This window comes from Heloderma suspectum, chromosome 2 (assembly GCF_057233095.1).
Source record: "Heloderma suspectum isolate Gila_16-S chromosome 2, 16-S_ref, whole genome shotgun sequence".
In the NCBI taxonomy this organism is placed as follows: domain Eukaryota; kingdom Metazoa; phylum Chordata; class Lepidosauria; order Squamata; family Helodermatidae; genus Heloderma; species Heloderma suspectum.
The window spans coordinates 192,683,815-192,696,397 of NC_139459.1; the positions used below are offsets into that span (position 1 = coordinate 192,683,815).

General features: G+C 48.8%; 1 protein-coding gene across 8 annotated transcripts in view; it reads right to left on the reverse strand.

The window, feature by feature from the left end:
* LOC146353689 (inactive dipeptidyl peptidase 10-like) overlaps positions 1-12,583 on the reverse strand; it is a 57,508-nt gene that overhangs the window by 13,343 nt on the left and 31,582 nt on the right. For all 8 annotated transcript variants that reach the window (XM_084837085.1, XM_084837082.1, XM_084837084.1 and 5 more), the window contains 6 exons: positions 12,483-12,530; positions 9,366-9,484; positions 8,317-8,364; positions 5,626-5,724; positions 4,899-4,965; positions 3,382-3,555 (listed from right to left, as the gene is read on the reverse strand). In XM_084837085.1, coding sequence (XP_084693211.1) covers positions 3,382-3,555; positions 4,899-4,965; positions 5,626-5,724; positions 8,317-8,364; positions 9,366-9,484; positions 12,483-12,530 — 555 coding nt within the window. The remainder of the gene's footprint in view (positions 1-3,381; positions 3,556-4,898; positions 4,966-5,625; positions 5,725-8,316; positions 8,365-9,365; positions 9,485-12,482; positions 12,531-12,583) is intronic.

Sequence of the window (12,583 nt, forward strand, 5' to 3'; positions counted from 1 at the left end):
GGCTCTTCCCATGGTAGCCACCCGTCACACCATTGTGGGCAGTGACATCCAGAGAAGAGGCTCTGAAGATTATCTGAGCAATTGGGCAGGAACATATGGGAGAAAGAACTCCTTTGGGTAGACCGGTCCTAAGCAATTTAAGGGGCAATCCTATGCATGTTTAGACAGAAAAAAGGCCTAAACATGCATAGGATTGTACCCTTAGGGATCCATGCTGCTTATATCTTTAGCTCTTCTTTCCATTTTTATTCCTTTCTGCAAAACTGCAGCAAATCAAAGCACACACTGCACACAGCTCCCAGTCTTATCTGACCTTTGGCCCCATGCAGCATCAGATAGGCCATGAAGGTCAGGGACTCTGACCACTGCTGCCTCTCCGCAGAAGAGGGCAAATTTATCAGTTTATAACCTCCAGAAGTAACCATTCCTTTATCAAGGTGACGAGGAAGTGAGCAAAGCTCTTAAGTCCTTTAAAACTCTTCACCAGGCTGGATATCAAACACAAATACACGGGGAGGTGGAAGAGAAAAAGATATTGCTGAGCTAGATGGAAAAAAGGAAAAAGTCCTTGCCTGCAGATTGGCTGTAATAGTCTTAAAATGGAATGGGGGAGGTGTTATGCAGACGGAGGCTGAAATCCTAAACCCACTTCCTAAAGAATAAGCCCAACTGAACTTCATGGGACTTACTTCTGTATACTCATACATAGGAGTACACTGTAAATTAGGCTAAGCCAGCCTTCCCCAACCTGGCACCATCTGGATATGTTGGACTACAACTCCCATAATCCCCTAGACTACTATGCTGGCTGGAGGATTTTTAGAATGGGGGAAAACTAAACAAAATCCAGGAAACCACAGATGGCTAGGGGAAGGGGATGGGGCCATGGAAAGTGGTGTGGCCCTCTTGGGAATCCTGCAGGGCTGGATTGTGACCCTAGGTGGGCCAGATTGGGGCCCTGGGCCTGAGGTTCTGCACTCCTGGTATACAACATACAGCAGCCTAAGAACGCGTAAGGACATTCACTCAAGCCCTGATCCAAGAGTGTGCCCCTGTCTTCACCTGAGCAATCTGGAACTACTGAATTTATCATTTCTATGCTCAATGCAAGACTCTTGCAACTGCAGCATCCCCGACAGACGGCCATGCAGCCTTCAGTGAAATACCTCCGGTGAAGGACAGCCCACCACCTCCCGAGGCAGTCTATGCCACAGTCAAGAAGCTCTTGCTGTCGGGAAGCCTCTCCTCATTTTTTTGGTGAAATCTGCTTCCCTGCAATTTTTAGCCACTGGTTCTAGTCCTGCCCTCCAGAGTGACAGAGAAAAAGTCTGCTTCATCTTCTATGTGACGGGCCTTCTGGTATTTGAGGACAGCTATCATGTGTTCCACCACCACCATCACCACCACCACCATCACCACCTTCCCTTAATCTTCTTTTCTCCAGGTTAAACATATCCAGGATATGAGAGCCACTGCAAAAAAGTCGCAAGTCCACATCCCAGCCAGTCTTTTCTCTGAGAGGATGGGAACTTGGAGCAGCACCTCTCCTTCTTATCAGAAAGGGTGCAGAGGAACATATATCAAGAGACATTCCCTAAGGTTATACAAGCGCCAAGGCTGTTCAAGGCTTTAAAAATAAATAGCAGCCATTGGGAGGGATAGTGGCACACGGGGGATCCTCCTTGTTATCTCCAGTCACAAATAAGAGATAATAAAGGGATTTCTCTCCTCTCCTCCTGCCCAAGTCCCTGGTACGCAGCAGGCCAGGAGGTGGGACTTGGGCAGGGGCACACAGAGGGAGCCAAGCCTTGGTGGGTTGGATGGGGAAACTCTGTGGGGTAGATTAGGCCTGCAGGCCAGAGGTTCCTCACCTCTGAAATAGCCATGTCCTGGGACCAGACCAGGATGTAGTGATGGCCACCAATTCGGGTAGCTTTAAAAGGGGATTGCACAAATTCCTGGAGGAAAAGGCAAACAATGGCTACTGGTCCTGACAGCTATGTGCTCCCTGCAGGATAAGAGGCAGTATGCCTATGTACACCAGTTGCTGGGGGACATGGGGGAGAGGGTGCTGTTGCACTCATGTCCTGCTTGTGGGTCTGCCGTCAACAGCTGGTTGGCCACTGTGTGAACAGAATGCTGGACTAGATGGACCCTTGGTCTGATCCAGCAGGGCTCTTCTTCTGTTCTTCTGTTCTAAATCTGGGCCTTTGAATCAGGCCCTTTCTTGACTTGGATAGGCTCAGGGTTAATGCATATGCCACCCCCACACCACCCAGCGTGGCATCTTTATCCCCCTGCAGATTCACCCACCACGAGAAGAGCGCCGCCATGGGCTGAGTTTAAGAACTGGCAGGGTGGTTATATTAATTGCCCACCCTCCACTACTGATCACGTTTGACAACCCTGACCTCACGGTTGGGCACTGGGCGGGCAGTCACTAGGGATGTCAGAGAATTCTGCCACGGATTTCAGTGAGGCCGAATGCCAGTGCATTCGGCCCCCCAACTCTGTGGCGGAACGGCATGCCACCCCCCCCGCCCCCCGCAGATCCCCCCCGGGACGAGACTTACCTGGGGCGGATGTTCCGGATGGCGGTGGCTCCAGCGGCGGCTTCGGTGGAGGCGGCGGCTGGTCTTCCGACCGGCTGCCACAGCCATTTGTAGTCTTTTTTTTTTTCTTCCTCCATTCGTGATAGGCTACGTAAAGACTTACGTAGCCTATCACGTCTGGGTTAAAAAAAAAAAATGCGTATGCAAATGGCGGCGGCTACGGCCGCCGCCATTTGCGTTCCCTATTTTTGGTTGTCTTAGTCTGCGTAAATATTTACGTAGACTAAGACGGCGGGGAACGCAAATAGCGTAGCAGACACTATTTGCGTTCCCCCTTATTTTCGCTGTCTTAGTCTACGTAAATATTTACGTAGACTAAGACAACCAAAAACAGGGAACGCAAATGGCGGCGGCTGTAGCCACTGCCATTTGCGTACGCGTGTTGTTGTTTTTTAACCCAGATGTGATAGGCTACGTAAGTATTTACGTAGCCTATCACGGCTGAATACAGGGACGCAAACAGCGGCGGCTACGGCCACTGCCGTTTGCGTCCCTGCTGGCCAGCGGCCGGATGTCCGGCTGCTGGCGGAGTTGTCCGGCGGCTCCGCGGAATCCCCACGGAGCGGAGCCAGCTGGCCCAGCGAGGATTCCGGGGGGAGGGACGGAGCGCCCCCCCCCAGCAGAACCAGCGGAGCCAGGTAGGGGGTGTTTCGTACATCCCTAGCAGTCAGTCACACCCTGGTCACTTGGAACACCTCTGCCACCCTGTGGCTGACTGCAGTATATATGCCATGTGAACAGCACCCAAAGAGGCCAGAGAGGACTTAACTGCATCAGAGAGAGATGTTTCCGGATGTTGACCTTGTGCAGCAGCTTGAGCCCTTGGTTTCCAGAGCCCCGACCATCAAATCGGACCACCACAGCACCCAAAGAGCTAGAGAGAACGGTGTCCCAATCGAGGTGGAATTCCTCAGTGGTCAGCTGGTCTCCTGGGGCTTCTGGGCTGAAAAAAGAGCAGCCAGAAGCTGGAACAGGGATGAAAGTCACGCTGCTGGCATAAGAGATTTTTGCATCTGAAGCGACCATCAGAATGACACCATCAGCTCTGGGCTGGAGCCCCCTTTTTCCTTTTCCTTTTCGCTAAGATGGAAGTTGGAGGCAGGAAAAGGCACCTCTTCTAGAATCCCCTAGTGACATGAGGGCTGAGCTCCCCTTGTTAACATCGCCTGCCCTGGCTGATTTAAAAACACCCCAGGATATTTTCCACTGTTTTTTTAAAAAAGCATATATTTAATTATTAACAGAACTTATTAATAAAATATATTTGCTTATACTTAAGGTATACATATCAGCACACTGAGACTTTTGAAATGCGGCATTTGGTAGGGAAACTGGAATGTTTACTGGAGGAAAGTTTGCTAAGCTTTCTGATGTTAGTGTCTAATGGGATAAAACTGATGGTTTAAATGTTACATTCTGGAAGGATTTGCATTCTTGTCAGAAAAAAAACAGGTTTAGCCTTTGCGGCATTTGTTGGGTGGGGAGTTCCCTGTCCCCAACCTGTTTGAGTTGAACACCTCCAGTCTACTGTGTCTGACAGAGAAACGCTTTCCCAGACCTGTTACCTAAGATCCAATTGCTGAAGGTACCAGTTAAATCATACTCCTAAGCCAACAGGCCAAACTAAACCATGTCAAAGTTGGAAGCCCTACAGGTCCTTTTCTGGCAGAGGACAATGGTGGCTGGATTCAAACCCACAACCCCACGGTCAAAAATGTAGCCACAGTGGCAAGCCCAAAGCACTGGCTGTGCCTCCTGGGCACTTTGTTTAAACCCCAGGGTTAGTTGAGCTTCTCCTACAACAGCTTTCCTCAACCAGGTACTCTCCAGATGTTTTAGACTACAACTCCCATCAATCCCAGTTGAATGGGCGATGGTCAGGGATGATGGGTGTTTTAGTCCAAAGCATCTGGAGGGTGCTAGGTTAGGGAAGGTTGCCCCATAAGATCAGTTAAGTAGAAAAGCCATGTGCCTCCTGGTCTACAGCTGAACCCCAGGCTACAGACTCAATACAGGTGAGTTTGACAACAGGAGACAGCAGTGGCAGGCTGATCTCCCAAATTTAGGACTTCCCCCTTCTAAAGTTGGTTCCTTCCTTCCTTCCTTCCTTCCTTCCTTCCTTCCTTCCTTCCTCCACTACCCCCTCTAGCCTAGATGTATGTTATGCAAGAATCCAGATTTCACCTTGCTTGCCCCTATCCCTGCTGACAGCTTCATGAAGGCACAGCTGCAGGGAAGGAATAAGGCCACAGAGGCAAGGCTAAGAGAGTCAGGAGTGTCACTCACAGCATCAGTAGCAGTGGACAGAAGGTGCGCTGCTGTAGTGGCGGCAAGGTCACACGCACAGGCAGGTCTGGGTTGCAGGGGAAACAGGAAAGAAATGCGATTATGCGGATAGGATGGCAACTCTGTGACCTTTTCCCAACCAGCTCTGTCCTTGCACACTTCCCTGTTATCACTTGCAAATCCCCAAACACCCCTGGTGCTGCAGTCTTGGGACTTTTCACCATCCACCGTATTCTCTTAGCCACAGTCCACTGGGTGGCAAACCTTAATACCACCTCAGTTTTTCTTGTAGCTCAATTATTCTTTTGAGCCCTACTGCGACAGCTCAACACTATTTCAAACACAGCTGGAGCAGCCCTGGCATGACTCCTAACCCCTTACTTGCTAGTCTGCGTTGCTGCAATGCCACTTCACCACCACCACCAGACAAGATGGGTTGGATCCAGAAACCTTGTTCTGTCCATGGAAGACTTGCTGGTGGAAGAGTTCCGCATTCTCTCCTCCCGCAATCTCCAATTCTCCTCTGTTTAAAACTAGGAACCCCTGTACACACACACACACACACACACACACACACACACACACCATCATTTCAGATTTGAACACGGCTGTCTGTGTGTCTTTACACTGCTCTGATCCCGCCCCAAAAAGGGACCCCAACCATGCCATTCCCTTGCCAAGTTGAGGGGCCTGGGATGATTGGGGGGGGCAACTTTTGTATTCTCACCATAGCTGTCTAGCTGGTAGGACCAGAATTCCACTGACAGCATCTCCTTACGCAGAAGGCCATCTTGCAAGGGCTGGTTCTCTTCCAGGAGAAGGAAGTCTATGTTGGGGGTTGGGTGGGGAGAATAAGGAAGATATCAGAGGCTAAGTGGTGGTTGGGAACCTCCCCACATAAGTCACTTGTGGACACAAAACTTTTAAAACCAGTACTTCTTTTTCCCAAGAAGCATAATCAACCTATGGAACTTCTTGCCACAGCATGTGGCGGTAGCAAGAGACAAAAATAGCTTTTAAAACAATGACATGAATTTGCAAGGGACAGGGTTAACAGCAGCTATTAGGCAGATGAGGCTAAAGTGCCAACTCCTTGTTTTGTAACTTACATGGGCAATAAAACAATACCCTTACTGAGACCAAAGAGCAAAATGTGAGTATATGAGTTTTCAAATGTTCAACTCTTCCTTAGAAGAGAGGGAGGGGCCCACAGAATAATTTAGGCCTCTTCCTTATGCCACAGTTACCTCTCCCTTGCCCCAATCTAACAACAAACCATGGCTTAACTTTGGGTTGTTTAACCCCTAAACAGCCCAGAGTGTCCAGGGGTTCAGATGTCACAATAGCAACCGATGAATGGGATGATAGTAGGTTGTTAACTGAAAGCACAAGTGTGGGGCATGCCAGAGGCAGAACACTTGTTCACTCCCACTCGTGCCCAGCAAATTGTGGGTGAATTAACCCACAATATCCCATTACATGCAACCTGGGTCATAGTCTCTTTTGAGACCCAAATGAATAGAATTGAACTAAAGTGTACACAGAGCTTGTTTCACAGTCTTCGGCTGCAATTCTATGCATGCCTCCTGGGGAGTAAGCCCCGTTGAACACAGTGGGACTTACTTCTGAGTAAATGTGCATGGGTTTGCAATGTTAAGATTCTAATGGAGGAAATTCTTTTTGACCAGTTGGGTTAGGATTGGACCTTGTGCAAAAGATCTCAGGTTACACAGAGGCATTCCAGGGAAGAGAAGCCAATGGACATAACTTCCTTTAGGAAGTACAGAAATCATCTGTGATCAGCTCAAAGCAGGACACCAGCCAAGCAGAGCACAAAGCCCAGTAAAAAACCTTTACCGGGGCAAGTGAGCTGAAGACAGAGCAGCGTGGGCTGAAGCACCGTGCACGTGCTCATCAGGGGAGAGGTGGGGAAGGGACTGAGAGGAGATGCAGTTAGGAACGGGGAGGAAGGCTGCCACAGGTGAGAGGTGTGTCGCTGCCATCCAGGTTAATTGTGAACAGCCCCCCATGTTGCTCTTGTAGAATGGGGACCTATTTGGCCTTGGAAGTAGCATATTTCTATTTCTGTGCCAGGGTTTATTCTCTCCCCCCTGTTTATTTTTAAGCTGTTGGATTAGGTCAGTTTATTTGTATTGTTTTATATAAAGTTGCAGTGACTGATTAATATTTTATTGGGTATTTACTTATTGATACTATGGTGATTTGTAATGGTTGCTATTAGTTTTTGAATTGCTATATTCAACCCAGCGTGCAGCCGCTGTAAAAAAGGCAAACTCCATGTTAGGCATAATTGGAAAAGGAACTGAGAATAAAACTGCCAATATCATACTGCCTTTATACAAATCTATGGTGTGACCGTAGATCACATTTTTCTCCGTCTCACATTACACTAGAACCTGGAGTCATCCCACAGAGCTGATTGGTGGGAGATTCAGGACAGATAAAAGGAGGACTTCTTCACACAGCGCATAGTTAAACTATGGAACTCACTACCACAGGATGTAGTGATGGCCACCAATTTGGATGGCTTTTAAAGGGGGATAGACAAATTCCTGGAGGAAGAGGCTATCAATGGCTACCAGTCCTGATGGCTATGTGCTACCTCCAGTATCAGAGGAAGTGAGCCTACATAAACCAGTTGCTGGGGAACATGGGCAGGAAGGTGCTGCTGCGCTCATGCCCTGCTTGTGGGTTCCCGGTTGACAGCTGGTTGGCCACTGTGTGAACAGAATTCTGGACTGGATGGACCCTTGGTCTGATCCAGCAGGGCTCTTCTGATGTTCTTATATTTACTGTTCATTTGATACACTGTCAGCTGCTTTGGGCAGTGCCAGATCCAGGTTTTGCAGGGCCCTTGGGCAAGACACCCCAATGGTGCCCCTCCCCCAGCGAGTCTACTGCCTTCTCGCTGCCACATTCTCTTTCTCATCATTGCTACCGCTTGCTTGCTTGCTTGACAGATCTGGAGAAAGAAGGCCGCGGTTTCTGCTGCTGCTCCTCCTCACCACCACCGGTGCCCGGGCCAGAGCAAGGGGCCGGTGAACATGCAGGTTGCCATGGTGACGAGGAGGATCAACTCCAGGGGGATCCTGTCAGTGGGCCCCTGCTGGGTGTGGGCCTACCTTTGACGCCCTGGCTTTGGGCACAACCATGTGGGAAAGTGGGATGCAAATAAATGGATGAGGTTGACTGAGGGGCTCAGATATATCCCAGCCCACCCAATGCACACCTGGTCCCTAAATCAGTGCTGCGTGGACATGGGCAACACATACATATATCATGTTTCATCTTTACCACCACCAATCCAGATTGACGCTGAAAACCACTTGGGGAAAAGTTCTTCATTTAAAAAAGGGAAACAAAAGGCAAGGCCCTTCCCTTTAGTTCTGATACTCACCATGGGGGTCAGCTGTAGAGTGTACAGAGACTTGAGGGATTCCAGGCCCTGCAGAGTGAGGAAAACTCAAATCAGTATACAAAAGCTAGCCACGCTAAGTGGTGCTCAACACAAGCCCTCCTGGAGACTGTTACAAGGACTTACGGAAGTGAAATATTAGCATTTTGTTGCTTTAAGGACAGGGGTATAGAACTTCAGGCTCAGGGCCCAAATCCAATCAAGGGCCCAATCCAGCCCGCTAGGGTTCCCCAGATGGCCATGCCCCTTTCCTTGGCCCCACCCCTTTTCATCGGGCGATTTCACAGCTTTTGCACAGTTTCCCCCCATTCTGAGAGGTTGAAATGCCTCTCCCAAGGCTTAGTTACTGGCAGCGAGAGCTTTCATCTAAGATATGTTGGTTTTGGTTTTTGTTTTGCATGTGGGCCCTGCCACTTTCGCCTCTCCCACCCATGGAACGTGATCCTCCTGAAAGCTTCCCCAAAATGGAATTTGGTTCTTTGGCTGAAAGAAGTTAAATGCTCTTGCTTTAAGAACTTCAATCATCGTCTCTCCTTCATTGGATTGTGAGCCCTATGGAGAGTGGGATCGTCTTTTTTTCCTTTCAGATTTAACATCGGCAATATCTGCATAGCCTGCTTTGCTCCCTGGACCAGCATATACAGCTAAATAAAAGATGTGTGTAGATGCCTTTGGTGTGCGTGTGCGTGTACACATCTAAATAGACACATATATGCACACATGCAATTTAGTAAATGCAGCTTGCATCGCTCCTGTCTCCCATTGAGGGTCCATCCTTCCCTAATCTGAAGATTGTTAAAGCAAGAGAGAAGTCCCACACTTGTGTGATTTGTCTCCTTTTCAAACTTGACTAGTAATCCGGACGTGCCATGTATCAAATTTCAGCTTTCTGTCTTAACGATGCTGACACTCCTGTCAGTGAGGCCCAAGTATTGTAATACAAATAGACAGATATAACACACGTATTGGGGGGTATGCATGTTTTTTTATGTGCATGTAAAATACAACAGTGTTCTCTTGCAGATACTCACCTTTGCAGAACAGTATAAAATGACCCATCTGGGGGCTGAAACTGACATCGACAAAGGAGCAGCCAGGGCGCAGGCCACATGTCACGCAGGTGCGGTTGAAGGAGCTGTCGAGGTTCACGCTGCCCAGGGAGAAGCAGAAGCAGAAGGAGAGAAGCCCAACTTTTCAAGGGAGCCTTTCCCTTGCTCAGAGACACACCTGCCCGCCAGCCAGACCCCTTCGATGGAGGAGGGACTATGGCCTCCTCAAGCCTGATCTCCTCATTCCCCACAGTTGGTAAGGGTGCAATCCTATGCATGTTTGCCCAGAAAAAAGTCCTACAACACCCAGCATGCCCCAGCCAGCCATGGTGGCTGGGGCATGCTGGGAGTTGTAGGACTTTTTCTCAGTCTAAACATGCATAGGATTGAGCCCTAAGTTAGCTAAAGTGATGCAGTGCTGCAGAGTTGAGCATGATGCCACCTCTCTTGCTGAATTAAAATCCCTCCACAAAACCCACCTTTTCCATGAAGCCTTTGGTACAACCCTCAGTCCCCCTTAGTCTGAAACTAAGTCTGAACACATGTGTAAGTGAAACAATCACATACTCCTCCCCGATCTACTCCAGCCTTCCCTTCCCACCCCTTCTGCTATTGTTTCCCCTTTTAGATTGCAAGCTCCTTGGTACAGGGACCTGCCCTCTTTTAGTCTGTAAAGTCCCAAGCATACTGACGGCACCCTATAAATCAGGGGTGCAGAACATCAGGCAGGGGGGTCAAACCTGGCCCATGTGGGGTTCCAATCCTGCCCTCTGGAGTTCCCGAGATGGCCACGCCTGCTTTTCCCCAGCCACCGATCATTTATTTGGATGTTTCCCGGCTTTTGCACATTTCCCCCCCTTCTAAAGGTTGGAGTGCCTGTCCTAAGGGTTAGTTACTGTCAGGAAGCGTGTTGAGCTAATATCGGCTGGCATTTTTGGCTACACCCCTTTGGCCACACCCACCCATATTGGCCCCGGAGAGCTTCTCCAAAATGGAATTTGGCCCTCAGGCTGAAAGAGGTTCAGCCCCCTGCTATCAATACATAAATCTCACTTAGGCAGAGTTCTGATGGCATGGAGCAGGGCCCATGTTTATCCAAGTGCTATTGCTACATCTGCATAGTCACAGTGCCACATACTTTTGTATGCAAAGAGCTTAGAGATTTTACTACATTAAGCAGGATATAAGCAATGCTAATAAATGATAAAATAATACTACCACCAACAAAAATGCCTAGCACCTCCACCCTGCATGCATTCATTGGACAGACAGAAGGGCAGCCTGGAACATATGGAAAGGGGCTTTATTTTCCACATGACAGAATGTTTATAATCCCTTGTAGGGATTCAAAATGAACAGGCAAAGTGGGGCACGGGGGAGCAGAGTCATGTACGTTCGCCCTGCCCCAAACATCCCAGCCCTACAGACCAAGTTTCAGACCCCATATCTGAAGGAGGCTTCTATGGGCTTTCAGCAGAATGGGTTTAAAAGTCTGCAGGTTTGCACGGAATCTACAAAGGCCTGAAACTCCCTCCTGTAGGACCAGGGATGTTGAGGGCAGGGCTTGCACAGGATTCATTTTGAATGCCTCAAGAGGGCTTAAGTTTCAGTCTGAATATTTGATTTGCCCTGAATGGTTAATTGGGGGTGGCAGAAGAGGGGAGAGATGGGGAGATTTGGGATGTTATTCCACCTGAATGCCACGAGGTGGCAGAATTTTACCATCTGCTTGATCATAAAGAAAAGGGCTAAGGAGGTGTTTTACCATGCTGGGCTTTAGACCTGATTCAGACCCTCATATTATTCCTCTGGTTTGGGGGGCTACTTCTTTGTGCCTTCTTCCCATGTTGCTCTGAGAAGATCTGCACATCGGAATGATGTAAGCAGGACTAAAGTTCTGGCTCCTTCCCATGCAAACAAGGCGAGGGCTGGTGAAACATAGCAATCAAATCTTGACTCGGCCATGAACTCACTAGGTGGCCCTAGGCACGGCACTGTTCTCCCAGCCTCAGCTTCCCATCTGGAAAATGGGGATACTGATAAAAATGCCTTGCTTTACATTGTAGTTGTAAGGATTACTGAGAACATGTATGTCGGGTGCAGACCAGCAGGCTCAAGGTCTAATTCTGGCCCTCCTGAGGTCCCAATCAGGCCTACGCCCACCCCTGGAATGTGCCCCACCCCCAGAGCTTCACTGAAATGGAATTCTGCCCTCGGGCTGTTGAACACCCCTGATGCATGCAAAGTGCTTTGACACTTGAAATCCTGCATGCTAATAGCAAACTCATTCTCCAAGTGTGGATCCTTAGGTAGCCAAAACAGCACCATCCACACCTAAGAAGAAGGAGATAGATAGATGATAGATAGATAGATAGATGATAGATAGATAGATAGATAGATAGATAGATGATAGATAGATAGATAGATAGATAGATAGATAGATAGATAGATAGATAGGGAAAACTTACACTGAGGGGTGAGAGGTGACCCAAGACAACCCACTGAGGACTGGGCATACTCAGGGCATTTCTACACCAGCCTAAAATCCTGCATTTAAGACGGGGCTTTCTGCTTCCATTAGAATTGCAGGATCACAATGACTCCCTTTTTCACCTGCTTCCTTTCCCCCCTCCCTTTCCCTCTCCTTCTTCCCGTATCTGAGTCTTCCGTTATCTTTCATTGATCTCACTTCTCTTCTTGCCGCTTTTACTCTTTTCACAGAGGGAACTCAAGTGGAATACAACAGGGTTATTTGGTAGCTCATTATCTGCGATCTATTTAAAAACGGAACAAAGGGCATTTAGTGCAGGAGACACCCTGGAGGGTCATGGCAGGGTCATGGCATCATGTAAAGAGCCCGCAAAATTCCACGAAGGAGCCTTCAGTGAGTATGGAAAGTTGACTGACTATTGTGGGGGTGGGGGGATGGAAAACCAGCGGGAGGGGGGAATGGCATGGAATATCCTGGAAGAGGGCATGGCTGGCTGACACCCTGACCAGGAGCACTCACTTGACACTGCAACATTTTGTTGCAGGGTCCCACTTCTTTGCTGTATACGTTCTCAGCACTTTTAGCAAGAGGTGGGCCAGGTTACTCACCTATACAGATGTCTAGTGCTGGGCCTGTCTTCTGAACTCAGGAAATACCTAGGGATGAGGACACGGTGAGACAGACCCTCCTTTTTCCCCACTTACCCCAC